This window comes from Sceloporus undulatus, chromosome 1 (assembly GCF_019175285.1).
Source record: "Sceloporus undulatus isolate JIND9_A2432 ecotype Alabama chromosome 1, SceUnd_v1.1, whole genome shotgun sequence".
In the NCBI taxonomy this organism is placed as follows: domain Eukaryota; kingdom Metazoa; phylum Chordata; class Lepidosauria; order Squamata; family Phrynosomatidae; genus Sceloporus; species Sceloporus undulatus.
In genome coordinates this window covers 169,642,394-169,658,869 of record NC_056522.1, presented here as the reverse complement: position 1 = coordinate 169,658,869, position 16,476 = coordinate 169,642,394, and the positions used below count along the sequence as shown (strand labels likewise).

At 39.3% G+C, this 16,476-nt stretch overlaps 1 protein-coding gene across 2 annotated transcripts in view; it reads left to right on the top strand.

Annotated features, from left to right (window-relative positions):
- The window catches only part of KMO (kynurenine 3-monooxygenase), a 35,926-nt gene continuing 19,450 nt past the window's right edge, over positions 1–16,476 (top strand). Inside the window, exons 1-6 of one of the 2 annotated variants that reach the window (XM_042471441.1) lie at positions 1–195; positions 5,526–5,595; positions 7,168–7,265; positions 11,625–11,714; positions 15,281–15,329; positions 16,096–16,183. In XM_042471441.1, the coding sequence (XP_042327375.1) occupies positions 142–195; positions 5,526–5,595; positions 7,168–7,265; positions 11,625–11,714; positions 15,281–15,329; positions 16,096–16,183 (449 nt within the window). In that variant the 5' untranslated portion in view covers positions 1–141. The remainder of the gene's footprint in view (positions 196–5,525; positions 5,596–7,167; positions 7,266–11,624; positions 11,715–15,280; positions 15,330–16,095; positions 16,184–16,476) is intronic. The other variant, XM_042471450.1, reaches the window with a different exon arrangement.

Below are 16,476 nucleotides of genomic sequence, written 5' to 3'. Positions count from 1 at the left end.
TTGACAGTCCAGATTTCTGCTTGCTATTGGCAACAGAACTTGAATGAACCTCCTGTTTTCCTCCCCTATAGATACTTTCCATTGAACAGGAGATCGGCAGACACACTATCCATCATTGGAGCAAGCAAAAGAATCACAGTAATGGATCCTTCTGACACACAGAAAAAAAGAGTAGCTATTATTGGGGGAGGCTTGGTAAGAAATTTTTATGTCATGTTTTTATGATAACTGATTATCATAGCTGATAAGAAGACAAAAAAAAAAGTCATAGCAATGTTACAAGTCAGATGTATTAACATCTTAGAATTCAGTATGCAAAGGGATCTAGTAGCACCTTTGAATCCATACATTCTTCCACATAGTCTCAAAGGTGCTACAAGATCCCTTTTTTTAAAACATGTTTTTTTATTAACTTTTCTTTAACATATATACAATATAACATATAACATATATCCTTCTTCCACTACTCCCCTCCCCCCTCCCATACGGCTTGAAAGGTTGATAATTTGTACATTGTTTATATTTAATACATAACATTTCTTATGTGGGATTCAATTACATTATTAACTTCTTTGTACTCCATGTTCCCCTTAACTTTCTCCAACAAGATATCCCAACCCCTGTTCCATGCTTCCTCTTTCCTTTCCCCGCTATATCTTAATCTTCTGTCCCTAATAATTTCAAACAGCAGGTTCTCTGCCAAATACATATCTACCTTGGTAGAAGTCCAATTGTTACTGTCCTTCCATCCTAATGCTATCACTGCGTGTGTTGCTTTTAATCTTTATTGCTTTTTCTTCATTGTTCTTCAGTCCCTTATTTTTCAATTTTAAAGTTATACAATTCTTTTTATTCAACTGGACATCCTTGCCTATAATTTTGTTAATCTCTCTTATCACATTACCCCAAAACTTCTGGACACATGGACAATCCCACCACATATGAATATAAAACCCTTTGGACTCCCCACAATGCCAACATTTTGCTGATAGATTTTTATTAAACAATACTAATTGGGAGGGGGTCCTATACCATCTCCCTAATAATTTCATCTGTTGCTCCTTTATTCTGGGATGCTTATTTCTCTTAATCTCTTGTATTCACAATTGTATATCTTCACTTGATAAATTTAGATCACTTTCTCAAACCCCTTTCAAAGTATCTTACACTGATGCTCTACTATTGTTCTATATATAAATCCAATAATACCTTTACCTTCTGGCATCTTTTTAATAATCCTCTCCAATGGTGTTGCTTTATTTTCTTTCGTGTCTCTAACTATATCTTTTAGAAGTTTATTAATTCCAGCTGCGTGGACCCAGTATTTTCTTCCAATTAAATTGGTGAGTCTTTCCATCCCCCACGGATTACCCTCTTGATCAAACAGGTTGCCTATAACTCTAATACCTTCATTTTTAATTTTCTTTAATATTCTCCCTTGATCCTCATTGTTACTTATGTTCAGACTTTCAATGGGAAACCATTTCAAGTTCCCATTTACCAATATGTTCTGCCATTTTCCCCAAATTTCTTTAGTTGCTTTCAGGGGGCCTATCAATTTATCATTATGCTTCTGTCCACTCAGTCTAAAAACTGAGCTATGTTCCATTTTATTTATTAATCTTTCTAACCTTACCCATTTTTCTCCCCTGTTGTATTCAAATTCTAAAATTCTTTTAATTTGGGTTGCATCAAAATATATCTCTAAAGAAGGGATACCCCACCCTCCTTCTTCTTGGTGACCATATATTAATGCATTTATAAGTCTAGGTTTTTTATTTCCCGAAATCCATCTTTTAATCGACCTATCCCATCCTCTTACTATTTTTATGGGGAGCCTTACTGGGATTGTTTGAAATAAATAGATAAATTTGGGTAATATCATCATTTTAAACATTCTTACTTTTGTAAGCATATTCCATTTTTTACTTGGCCATTTATTATTTTTTGTTGTTGTCATTTTCCATAAGTGGTTATAATTACTCTGTACAATGTCGTTCAAATTTTTAGTTAAAATTACTCCCAAGTACCTCATCTTCTTTATCCCTAACTTTAAACCCGTGATCATTTTAATTTTCCTCTGTTCTTCCCAGTTGGTGTTTAAGAACAATATTTCTGATTTTTGCATGTTTATTGTAAGACCAGATAATTTCTTAAATTTCTCTATTACATCTACTAATTTGTTAACACATTTGTTAAATGGGTCTTGGGTGGTTATCATTGCATCATCTGCAAACAAATTTAACTTCAATTCCTCCTTACCCACACAATATCCTTTAATTTCTTTTTCATCCTTGATCTCGTTTGCCAAAGGTTCTATTACTAATAAAAATAATAAAGGGGAAAGAGGACATCCTTGTTTCATCCCACTTTTAATTTTGATATTCCTAGAGTTATTATCATTAACAATAACTTGGACCTCATTATCTGTATATTTTCCTTTTTTAACTCACTAAATTGACTCCCTAGCCCAAATTCTATACAAGTTTTATACAAATAGTTATGATTTACTGAGTCAAAGGCTTTGTATACATCCACTTTAATTAATGCCACTTTATTCTTATATTGTTTTGCATGATATATAACATTAAGAACATTTCTAACTGGGTCCCCAATAAGTCTCCCTTTAATAAATCCGTATTGATCTCCGATTAATTTTGGCAGAAAAGTTTTCAACCTATTAGCCAAATTTTTTGTAAAAATTTTATAATCTTGGTTACATAGAGTAATAGGACGGTAAGATTCGGGATTATCAAGGTTTTTATTCGGTTTCAAAATCAAAATTATTTCTGCTTTTTTCCAGGTGACAGGTAATTGCTTTGTCATTAATATTTCATTAAATATTTTGACCATATAATTGCATAATTCATTTTTAAATATTTTATAGAAAGTACTAGTAAATCCATCAGGGCCTGGAGATTTAACTCCTTTCAATTCATCAATTACTTTTTCAATTTCTTCCCTTCTTATGGGTGCGTTCAAGTGATTCCTTTGCGCCTCTTCTAATTTAGTCTGGATATTTATTCGCTGATTTAATGTTTCCCTTTCTCTGTATAAGTTTTTGTAAAATTTCTCCATTACTTCTCTTATTTTATCCTCGTCATGGAATATCTCACCATTATCATCCTGTATCTTATTAATCCATTTCTTCTTTTTCTCTCTTTTTAAGAGTCTTGCCCAGGCCTTCATACTCTTGGTATCCCAAGCTTGGTAATCATTCCTAGTATATAATAAATTCCTTATATTAGAGGCCTGGCCTGGGTCTTCTAGGTCTTTCTTCTTTCTATCCCATTGTATTTTTATATTTTCCCTTTTGTATTTTTGGTATTCTTTCTGTAAAAATTCCACTTCCTTAACCAAATTTTGTCTATATTGATAACTTTCTTTCTTAATTCCTATCTCTATGTTCATGCATTTCCCTCTTAGCACCGCCTTAAAGGTATCCCATACATTCTGCAATGATACCTCTCCATTATCATTTATTTCAAAAAAGGATTTAATTTCTTTAATTATCTCATTCTTATTATTTTCTTTCATTGTCACTATAGGGTTAAATCTCCATTTCTTTACTTTTTTAACTGTTGGTATTGTTAAGTTCATGTATAGGGGGTCATGATCCGATAACCAGATCCCCTCGGTTTTAATATCATTTATCTGAACCATATTATCTTTTTTCACTATAAAAAAGTCTATACGGGTAAATTTTTTATGTCTTGCAGAGTAAAATGTATTATCAGGGGATTTCTTCCCTACCTTTTCATAACCATCTATCATATTCCATTTATTTAAATTTAGTTCTGCATTTCTATATTTTACCCCACCTAACTTTAATTTACTTAAGTCACAATTAAAGTCTCCACCAACAAACAAGTCTCCTTCAGTAAAGTGATCCAGTTTTGAAAAAACCTTCTCTATAAATTTACACTGATTTGTATTCGGAGCATAAATGCATGCTAAGGTGGTTTTCAAATTCATTAGGTTCCCTTTGATAAATATATACCAACCCCCTCTTTATCTTTTACTATTTTTTCCACCTGAAAATTAATTCCTTCCCTTATTAAAATAGCACATTAAATTATCACATTTAGCATAGTTCAGGAGCTTTGATTTATCTTGTTTTTTATGTGTCTCCTGAATCATAAGGATGTCCGCTTTCTTATCTTGGAGTAATTTATACAGTCTATATCTCTTAACTGGAGTACTCAAACCATTAACATTAATAGAAAGGATTTTAATTCCTTTCATCTCAACCCACCCCTTGTTTAGTCAGAATTACCAATACCCACATCTTAAACATCTTTCCAGCCATTATCCCCTTCCCCCTTTCAGTCTTCTGGTCCAACCCCCAACCTGGAGGATGTGCATGGCATAAAAAGCCTACCACCATTACCGGCACTTAACTGGATTGCATTCTCGGTTAATTCTGATGCATGTATATTTGAAGGAAAGCCTTTCAATCTCAGATTCTTTCTCCTCTGTCTGTCGACTGCGTGGGCTAGTTTCTGTTCAAGGTCAGCCATCTGTTCTTGGAGTTCCACAATCTCTGTTATTCTTACAGTACTGTATATCTGGTTATTCTTACAGTCATGTATAAGTCAAGGACAAGTTTTGGGGCCGAAATTATGATTTTGACATGACCTGTGGATAAGTTGAGGGTAAAACCTAGGGTCTAAGGATCTAAAGGATGAAGCAAAGCAAAACAATGTCAAAGAACTTACAAAATTCCGGCAGAGATAGCTCTTTGTGCTCACTTTTAAGGCTGGATATAGAAAGTAGAGGGTATCTGTGCTTCCAGGATAGATTATACTCTTGTCTTTCACCAGGGGATGGTTCCTTCTTTTAAATAAGAGTATAGACATTGTACTTACATTGACCTGTAGATAAGTCGACTCAGGTTTTTTGGGCCAATTTTTGACCTAAATTTCTAGACTTATACATGAATATATATACAGTAATTCTGACTAGGAGCTTATATAATTTAACTTTTTGACTAGATGATGGGGTTCCCCAATCCTGTCCTAGAAAGACTGCAGCTTCACCACTGCCTGTGCTCACTGAACACTTTTGCCATAGGATGCAGGGGGTGGTGGTGGTATATGTGTCTCTAGATTATGTTGGACTGCAACTCCTGTCAGCCCTAGTCAGCATACCTAATAGTGGTTTTTTTTAATGGATGCTGTATTTCAACTTCATCATATTCCCCAAACTTCCTATAAAGACTTTTCATGTGCCAGCAACATCAACATTAACAAGATATAACAAAGCAATACAAACTCTACCTTTCCCTTAATTAAATTTTTAAACATCTGCATTGCTCAGATACTTACTGCCTCTTGTGCAATGTCCTGGTTGTTGCCTTACATAAGGATAAGATAAGGGTGAGATAAGAATTCCGATGGACCTCTTTCTTCTGGTATTATTTCTTGAAGACATCAGACATTGTGCACATTTCACAAATATATGGCATTCTCCAAACCTTTATAAATATATTTTTTAAAAACTCCATACAATTCTTTTGTTTGCAGGTTGGTTCTTTAAATGCTTGTTTCTTTGCAAAAAGAGGTTTTGTAGTGGAACTGTATGAAAGCAGACCAGGTATGCCTATTTTGATAATATTCATATCTTAACCTAATTTAAAAACCTACTGTCATTAATCCTGTTCTGAGTATATGCATGTAAATCCTGTTGACTTCTACGGACGTTGTGCATGTGCCGTAATTAGGTTTTCATACTGCTTTTGTTTTATGTTGTTAAAAGTGAAATTAAGTCTATTTTGAACTTGGGGGACTGTGCCGTATGGTATTTAGATGTGGTGAATTAACTGAAGTAGGGCAGAGGACTGCAGCAAGAATACCTTTTGTTTCCAGCTGTGACTTGCTCTTATCTCTGCAAAAAGGATTCAGCAACAGTGGTGTTGTTAAGAAATACTCACTGTGCAGCTTTCCCCCCCCAGGAGAAGTGATCTCCTTCTAGATGTGGAGGGATGAATCTACCGAAGTCAGTTTCAGTCATTTCCTCACTTTCCTCACTTCATGTTTGTTTCAAACCACATTAAGTATCATCTTGAAAAATTGTCCCCCAATACACACACAAACAGGAACATTTGGGAGATCAGAGCCCTTTCTTTCTTTCTTTCTTTCTTTCTTTCTTTCTTTCTTTCTTTCTAGTTTATCAGACAAGGGAAATTGGAAGTATAATCCAATGGCAATCCGAACACAATCATGCGGTTTAACGTTATTGCATGATAGACTACCTCACACAATTTCAGGCAATGGCAAGCTATTTTCAGTCAATGGGAAGTCAGTTCAAATGCAATTCAAATTCACGTAAATTCGCTGAACTAGCAAATTCATGTGAATGTGTTCTGGCCCCACCTTCTTTTCATTCAAAATTAAGAGAAACTCCTCCAGTGTGATAGAGTGATACTTCCCTGGTTTCACTGCCAGTATAGGCTTCTCCTGGCACTCTGAAAATATAAAAAATGTCTTTCATTCAAGTCATCACAGAGAGAGGATATGCAAATTGTAGATCTAGTTTGTGTTACCTCTGTGCATAATGCTCCAAAGCATGTGAACAGAGATGATGATGAGGATGAGGATGAGGATGATGGCATAGCCTCCAACATTTTACAAATGAAATCCAGGGAATATGTGGCCAATCAGCATCTGAGTGTTGCCAAGATAGCAAAAATTATTAATAAAGAACACACAAGCTAAGAGAGACAGCAGCAGTCTGCTTTTTCCTGAATTTATAGGGAAGGGCAGGATTTTGCTCCCTTCTCTTCCCCTACTGAGATAATTAATTACTTTTGTATTTTGAACTCAATGTGGAGCAAATGAAACAAGGATAAAGGGGGAAATTAGGAGGAGGAGTGATAAACTGGGAGATTTAAAAAGAAGCTGGGAAAGAGGTACGACCGAGGATTAACTAGAACTATCTGTGCCAAATTGGAACAGTTGGAGGGTACATGGTATGATGTACATTCACCATGCCATTTTTATACTGCCATCAACTCCCTACAAAATCTCTTTTCTGTTTCTAAACTCACACAAAACAATATTGTTACAGATTCAGGAACACTAATGTTGAAACCTTTGCCAAATTAATGTGGCCATCCATTATAACAACTTAATGCAGGTTACAATGTGCTGCTTCATTTCATTTCAGATATCCGTGGTTCCAATGCTGTTCGTGGCAGAAGCATTAATCTGGCCCTTTCTCACCGAGGAAGACAAGCTCTCAGGGCTGTTGGAATGGAAGATCAGGTGACTCTGACTTCAACAGAAAATATTATGTACTTTGCATTTTAGGTAGTATTATTGCATTGCTCAGTAGCTAGAAGAAACCAAATGCTCCAAGAGAAAAAGTTATCACATGTTGACTCTAACCATCTTGGTCTGACCCTGGATTCATCTCTCTCTTCCCTAAATCTCGGGGATTCTGCTGATTCAGCAATGTCTTTATTTAACTCCACTCTTTCCTCAACTCTCGACCATTTTGCCCCTGTCTCTGTACGCACTTCTTCCTCTAAGACTAGGCCTCAGCCCTGGCTTACCCCCAACATTAAGTTTCTCCGGTCCTGCTCTAGAGCGGCCGAACGTCTTTGGAGAAAGTCCAAAAAGTGGGCTGATTTTATCCATTTCAAATTTGTTCTTTCTTCCTTCTCACGCGCCCTCTCTATGGCAAAACAGAATTATTACAAATCATTGATCTCTGCCAATGAGAGGCGCCCGCAGCGTTTGTTCTCCACCTTCAACACTTTGCTTAAACCTCCCTCTCCTCCTGTCTCTTCATCTTTCTCTCCTAATGACTTTGCTAACTATTTCATCTCTAAGATTACCACTCTTCGCTCTGAGATAGTCCCTCCTGATTCTTCTACTGCTCTTAATCTTCTTTCGCCTTCCCCTAACAAATTTTCTGTCTTTCCTCCTGCCTCTTTGGATGAACTCTCTACACTTCTGAACTCTTCCAAACCTGCTACCTGTCCTCTTGATCCTATTCCTACTCGTCTTCTAATCTCTATAGCTCCCTCCTTTCTGCCCTCGCTCCTCCATATCTTCAATCTCTCTCTCTCTACAGGCTCCTTCCCGTCGGACTTCAAACATGCTCTCATTTCCCCAATTCTGAAAAAACCTTCTCTTGACCCCTCCTCTCTGTCTAGCTATCGTCCGATTTCTCTTCTCCCCTTTCTTTCTAAAGTTTTGGAACGGGTTGTCTATTCGCGCTGTCTTGAGTTTCTTGAAGCCAATTCCATCCTTGATCCCTTTCAGTCTGGCTTCCGCCCAAGGCATTCTACAGAGACAGCTCTCACTAAGATCTCGAATGACCTTTTACAGGCCAAGGCTAATGGCCTTTACTCTGTTCTCATTCTTCTCGATCTGTCTGCAGCCTTTGACACTGTTGATCACTGTCTTCTAGTTGACATACTCTCTGACCTTGGGTTCTCAGCCTCTGTTCTCGACTGGTTTAGATCTTACTTGTCTGGCAGATCTTTTGCAGTGGTTGCAGGAGGTCAGACTTCTTCTCCTGTTCCCTTATCTGTTGGAGTTCCCCAGGGCTCTGTTCTGGGTCCCCTTCTGTTTTCTCTCTACACACTGTCCTTAGGAAAACTCATTAGCTCTTTTGGCTTTTCCTACCATCTCTATGCCGATGACACCCAGCTGTATCTTTCTGCCCCTGACCTTTCTCCAAGGCTTGAACAGCAAGTCTCATCTTGCCTTACAGCTGTCTCACAGTGGATGCGCCATCGGCGTTTGAAGCTCAACATGTCCAAGACGGAGCTTCTTGTCTTTCCTCCTAAGCCCAACCTTCAACACTCCTTTTCTGTCTCTGTGGACAACATTTCCATTCAACCAGTCCAGCAAGCCCGCAGTCTTGGCTTTATCTTTGACTCTTCTCTGTCGTGTATCCCTCAGATCCAGACCACAGCCAAGGCTTGTAGATTCCTTTTGTACAATATTGCCAAAATCCGACCATATCTCACTGCCTCTACTGCCAAGATCCTGGTCCATGCCCTAGTGATCTCACGACTGGATTACTGTAATGTCCTCCTGGCTGGGCTTCCTTTTTCTCACCTCCGTCCTTTAATCTCTGTCCAGCATTCAGCTGCACGCATTATCACTTCCACCCACCGCTCTGACCACATCTCTCCTGTGTTGGCATCCCTTCACTGGCTCCCTCTCCCTTTCCGCATTCAGTATAAGCTCCTGCTGTCGACATTCAAAGCCCTCCATGGACTGGCCCCTCCTTACTTATCAGACCTTCTTTCTCCTCACCTTCCCACCAGGGCCCTCCGTTCTGGTAGTCAAGGTCTGCTGTCTCAGCCCAGGATTTCCTCTGCCCCATCCCGGATTCGCCCCTTTTCACTTGCTGCCCCTCACTCCTGGAACCTTCTTCCTCCACAAGCAAGAGCCATCACTTCTTTAACCAGCTTCAAAACGGAGCTGAAAACCATCCTATTCAGAGAAGCCTTCCCAGGCATCGCATAATTGTCGCTTACTATCTGATGTTCTGTTGTTGGCTGTTTATCGATCCATTTCCTGTATTGCTATGTACTGTATATGTATTATCCTACTTGTGATTATGTATTTTCCCTGGATAATGATTAACCATCCATTATGAAGCCTTGCCCTCCCTCCAGTCCATCTGCCTTGGTCCAGGCCTCGGAGGTTGAGAGGAACTGCTGGACCTCTTACCCTTTCTCGTCACCACTCCCTTCTCCTTCTGTATCATGTCTTTTTTAGATTGTAAGCCTGAGGGCAGGGAACCGTCTAACTAAAAAGATTGCATGTACAGCGCTGTGTAAATTTACAGCGCTTCATAAATAAAGGTTAATAATAATAATAATGTTTCCTGTGAACAGAAGGAGATTTAAAAGCATTTAAAATAATGCACTTAGCTTCTTAGGGAATTCTTTGCATCTTCTTCCTCAGAGTTTTTCGAAGTAAGACTGAAGGCTATGAAAACTTTAATTATTAGACAGGTGGAAGTTTTACACATAACAACAATTAAATGGGAAGAGCCATCAGTCAGATGTATCCATGTTTTTAATGGAGAAAGACCAAGGTTAACTTCCTACTTGTTCTTGTTGTTGCTGTTGTGTGCCTTCAAGTCAATTCTGATGTTTAGGTGTAATCTGCACTGTAAAAATAATGCAGTTTGACACCGTTTTAACAGCCATGGCTCCATGCTACGGAATACTGGGGTTTGTAGTTAGTTGTGGCACAAGAGCTTACTGACAGTGAATGTGAAATATATCACAAAACTACAAATCCCATAATTCCATAGCATTGAGCTATGGCAGTTAAAATGGTGTCAAAGTGAATTAATTGTGCAGTGCACAATTGGTGAATGTAAATGGGGGCTTCTTCTTGGCAAGATTTGATCAGATTTTTTCTTTTGCCTTCCTGTGAGGCTGGGAGAGGATAACTTGCCCAATGTCACCCAGTGGGTTTCCATGGCCAAGCAGGGATTTGAACTCTGGTCTCCAAAAACTGTAGTCCAGCACTCAAACCACTATACCACTCTGGCTCTCATAACTTCCTGCTGCCTGCTATAATCTATAAAAATCTGTAAAAAAATTAAAAATCTATAAAAGGGTTACAGATACAAGAATTAGGAAATACTTTTTCCTGAGCCTTGAAAAAAGCCTGCAAGTTAGTAAACATCAGAGTTGGCAAAATGCAACCCTGCAGATGTTGTTGGATTGCCACTCCTGATGTTTCACACCACTAGCTATGCTCACTAGAGCTCATATGAATTATAGTCCAACAACATCTGGAAGGTTGTATTTTGCTCACTCCTGGTATAGATTCATAAATGTAGTAATTAGTCCTTTTCATCATATGCATCTGATGTCCACAAAAGATTATGCTAGAAATTTCTTCTTCCCAGTTAGTCTCAAAGGTGCTAGTGGATTCATTTTTATCTTTTTATGCTAGAAAAGACTGACACAATTATCTCTTGAAATACTTCTACAGACAAGAGGCTAGATAAGACAGTGGCCCGACTGGTTCATATCTTTACTCCAGAATAAAGAATGTGGCATTAACCATAGCCAACCTCTCCTGTCTCCAAAACTATATTGAAAGCTTAACATAAGCAAGGACATTCAATGTAGTATTTACTTGTCAGATTTCCAAACCTTATTTCTTCATGCCATTCTGGATGTGCATTGGAAAAAAATGCTTAGAGGGCCATACACCCCCACCCTCTTCACAGCCCTGTAAAAATGTATTAGGTTTTTTCATCCCCAAATAGACCCAGTGATGGACAGTTTTATCACATTTTTGAACTTCTCTTAGCTATTTGAGATCCAGGAATGGCCTTTGTTTCAATATAAAATGACTCAGAAATCAAGTTCTAAGTCACTTAATCTTGGGAAAAGGCCTCTCTTGTCCCAAAATGGCCCAAAACAAAAAATTATCTCCTACATTGCCTAGGCCCTAGGGAGTATTTCGGGCTTTCTGGACATCCTAGGAAACATGTCTCACTCGAAGTCACTTTCCCCATCTTTAGTTTAGATACTTTTAGAACTCTGTCTTCTTCCTTACTCTTCATAAAGAAGACCTATCCTTTGGGATATTCATCTTAAAGGAATCTGATTTTCTCTCTTTGGATTTCAGATTGTGTCCAAAGGCATCCCCATGAGGGCAAGAAGGATTCACACACCCTTGGGCAAACAATATGCAATTCCTTATGGAACAAAAAGCCAGGTATCATCTTAAATGTGTGTGTGTTCATGCGCGCGCGCAGGCACGCACGCACATGTATGTTTGCTGTCAAATCAATTGTCAAGTTAAGGCAACCCTGTGAATTTCATTGGATAATCTTGGGCAAGGAATACCGAGAGATATTTCCTCTGAAATATGGCTCACAGCTGGAGATTTTCTATTCAAGTACTAACCAGAACTGACCCTGCTTAGCTTCTAATATCAATCAGGATTTCTTGTTTTTAGGATATTTAAACCACATAATCTTAAATATGCCCTAGTATTTTAATTTTTTGACAATGTACTCTTGAGTTCCGTTTTATAAATAAGATCCAGTTCTTATGATGCATCTAATTTAGTGACCATAATTATTATCAGTTTATATTGCATGGATAGAGTTTGAATATTATTGCACCACAATTCAAAAAGGATGTTGAGAAGCTGGATCATGTCCAGAGAAGGGCGACCAAAATGATGAAGGGTCTGGAAACCATGACCTTGAGGAGAGACTTAGGGAGCTGGGTATGTTTAGCCTTGAGAAGAGATGGTTAAGAGGCGATATGACAGCCCTGTTTAAGTATTTGAAGGGGTATTATATTGAGAATGGAGCACGATTGTTTTCTGCAGCTCCAGAGAACAGGACACAGAACAATGGAGGCAAGCTACATGAAAAGAGATTCCACTGAAACACGTGGAGAAACACCTTACAGTGAGAGCAGTTTGACAGTGGAACACACTCCTTCGGAGAGTGGTAGAGTCTCCTTCTTTGGAGGTTTTTTAACAAAGGCTGGATGGCCATCTGTCAGGAGTGCTTTGACTGTGAGTTCCTGCATGCAGGGGGTTGGACTGGATGTCCCTTGGGGCCTCTTCCAACTCTTTAATTCTATGATTCTATGAACAGCAATACCATCAAGTCCCTTCCTTTTTAGTGGGACGGTGAATCTGCTCTGGATTTTAGCTCAGACTTTGAAGAAACTTCTTTTTGCTGTTGTGTGTTTTCAAGTCATTTCAGACTTATGGTGACCCTAAGGTGAACCTGTCACAGTGTTATCTTGACAAGATTTGCCCAGAGGGGTTTTCCCATTGTCTTCCTCTCTGATGCTGAGTAAGTGTGACTTGCCCAAAGCCATCCAGTAGGTTTCTGTGTCTGAGCAGGGATTCAAATTCAGGTCCTTCAGAATCATAAGCCAATACTCAGGCCCACTACACCATGCTGAGTCTAAAGGAACTTTAAAGAATCCTGTTCCTAAAACAAATTCAATGCTTGGATAACTACTTCAAGACTAAAACCCACAGCAGATTCATTGCCCAGGTGACATGAGAGCCACCTTCTGCTGCTGAGGAGAAATGGTATGCACATCTCCACCTTCCCCTACTGCCCTCTCTTCTTAGAATAGTAATAATAATAATAATAATAATAATAATAATAATAATAATAATGGTTTATTTATATTTTCCTGCCTCTCCCGAGTGGATCGAGGCAGGATTACAACCAGTTAAAACAAATACATCAGAATAAAATACATTTAAAATACTTCAATAAAATGGTACATTTTATTGGATCTCTGTCAGTGAAGACTGTATCATCCAGAGCCTGAGGTGGATGGCAGATTTTGCCCTCATGGGCAGAGTGCCCCCAAGGACCCCACTTTACTTTTTCCAAAAGAAGGGTATGGGAAAAACCACTTCATGATATGGAATAGAATAAATAATCCCTCAGGGAATCAAATCTGCTCCAGTGTGTGCATAGTCCCATACAGAGACGGGTTTCTTTGTCATTGGTTGTTGTGCCCTTGAGTCAATCTTGACTCATGGCGACCCTATGAATGAGACGTCTCCAAGAATCCCTTTCCACTACTGCTCCATTCAAATGTTTCTTGGAGGTCACTCAGACATCGGGTTTTTTAAGCGCAATGATACAAATAATCTCACTCACACATTCCGGAACCACACTGATGTGCATCTCTGCAAATCTGGTTGCTCACATGAGCAAGCATTCAAATAAAGATGGAGTCATGTTCAAGGCATGCAGTGTTTTATCCTGGATCTATTTGTGTCTATTCACATCAGTTATTTACTCTACTGAAGATGTGGATCTTTAAAAAAAAAAAAAATTGGGGAAAACCCCGATATTGATTATCCTGGATTATGTGGGATAAACTCCAAAACTTAATCAGGTGCATTTGGAATGTGTGTGGACAATGGAGATTCAACTTGGATTCATCCTGGATTATTTTTGCCAGGGGTAGGCAACCTTTTTGAGCCGGGGGCCGGGTTGCTGTCCCTCAGACAACTGGGGGGCTGAAGCCAGGGGGAGCTTCCACCCTCTGGGGGCGGAGCCACATGTCAGGGGTGGAGCTTCCACCGTCTGGGGGGGGGGCCAGCGCTGGAGGCCTCCCTCTCTTTGCCGGTCCCTGACGGGGCACCAGGCCCCGTCAGAGGCCGGCAAGGGAGCCGGCAGGGGCCACCAGCACTGGAGGCCTCCTCCTCTTTCCTGGCCCTGTGGGCTCCTTCCCGGCCTCCACGGAGGCCGAGAAGGAGGGAGGAGGCTGGCGGCCCCCCCAAAGGCCCCGCGGGAGTGGCCTGGTCCTGCCGCCGATTGCTGCCGGTGTGGGGCCTTTGGCAATTGGTGGCAGGACCAGGCTCGGGCCGGTCCCCTGGCCTCGGCGGGCCGCATGTGGCCCGCGAGCTGGGGGTTGCCGACCCCTGATTTTTGCAATGTGAATAACTCCTTCATCACATCTAAATATAATAGCATGTCAGGAGACTGGGGTGCAATTCTGGGAACCAGATTATAGTGTCTTGGCTAAGGATGTCTGTATAATTCTGGCAAAAGTGTTCCCTCCCCCAGAGCTTGGAAAATTGACAATGTGTTAGATTAATTACATTACCTTAATTGTTAGTTTGCTCAGACCAATTAATTAATTTTGTTAATGTTTTGGTTTCCAGTGGTAGGGAGATGAGGAGAGTGTGCAGGAATAGGCACTTTAGTTATGGCAGAGGAAATTGCAGCTGGAAAAGGGACATCTCAGAGCTTGAATGCCAGGCCTCATTCCCATTTACAAATAAACCGGTTTGCGATCCGAATCGATGGACTGATTCGACAGCGGAGCGTGGTTCACACTGCATTTGTCCCAATCACATTTTCTTGTTGTAAAATAACCCACTTCTTATTCGTACTGACAAATGATTCGATTCCAGAGGGATTCTCTTCAGCGGATGATCATCTGATTATGTCATAAAAAAGAATTGATTCCAATCCGCATCATGTACACACTTGCGCTGAACTGATTTATTGCAAAAGACAAAAATGAGTGTCAAAAAGAAGCTTGTTAAATGGATCTAGCTCATGCCACCCTTCTCCAAACCGCTCCAGCGATTCAGCTCAAATGCGAACAAGGGTCATTCAAACCACTTCAAACAGGTTTGCAAACCAATTAAAAATGGAGTGGGAATGAGGCTCCAGAAAATAGAGAGAAAGGGGAGCTTGAGAGCACTGTCCGAGACCATGCACATCTATTTAAACACATACAAAAGTGTTCTCTGCCTTGTGTTTTCTTTTCATCCAGTATATTCTCTCTGTTGATAGAGCAAATTTAAACAAAGAGCTCCTAAGTGGTAAGTGAACCCTATTCTATCAGTAGTCATTTAAAATTCTGTCGTATCTAAAATACAGTAATTGAGTGTTTGTAACAATTGTTCTTATTGGTGTTGTTTTGTGCCTCCAAGTCATTTTTACTTATGGTGACCCTAAGATGAACCTATCATAGGATTTTCTTGGCAACTTTCTTCAGAGTGGGTTTATCATTGCCATCCTCTGAAGCTGAGAGAGTTTGACTTGCCCAACATCACCCAGTGGGTTTTATGTTTGAGCAGTTAATCAAATCCTGATCTCCAATTGTAGTCCAATGCTCAAACCACTCCACCATACTGGTTGCACATTTATGATAGTAACTTTTTACATTTAGAAGAGAGAAAAGGTCATATTCTAACTGCAACCAGGTGATTAAAACTGACATTTCCTGTCCTAAAAGCAAAAGCCATAGAATACAACTAATGTTAATTTGAAGTATTTACTATCTTTGCCCTTAGTGGGATAAAATGTCACAAAAAGATTCTATATTTGGTGCAGAAAGCATGAGAGAATGTGTTAAATGGGATGCAAAATAAATTTAATTCTTTACATTAAAAAAATTTAATGGGGTAAGCCGAACTGGAAAAAAACAAATCTGACCTGTTGATAGCATGTGTTGCAATTTTAGAAACCTATGCATTGTGCAAAATTCATTTTTGAAACAGCTTTCCAGATTTCTATCCCTAGGGAAAATATGGTTTGCTCCTAGTTTTTCCCAGTCACTCTTCTCTTTCTTTCCCCCTTTTACAGCTGCTGAGAAATATCCCAACACTAAATTATACTTTGGACACAAACTGCTTCACTGCAGTGTAGAATCAGGGGTACTGAACTTTTCAAGGTAATCAATAAATTGAGCCCTCCTGAATACTCTAATAATTAACCAGAACACAAATAATAGGTAAGTTGTTTCTTCTCAATTAGCTTGATGTGTCTGTGTTTTGCAATTATTCCTGGCATCACTGACCACTTTGACAAAAGATAGCAGCTGAAGAGATTAACAGCATAGTTTACTTTGGAGCTGGTCTGGCTGTTTTCCATGGTCTTTATTCTTTGTTAAATGTATCTGGTTGCAGTCTAAAATGGAACACAGGACCAATGAGAAAATATTGTAGCTCAGTTGGTAACATTTTT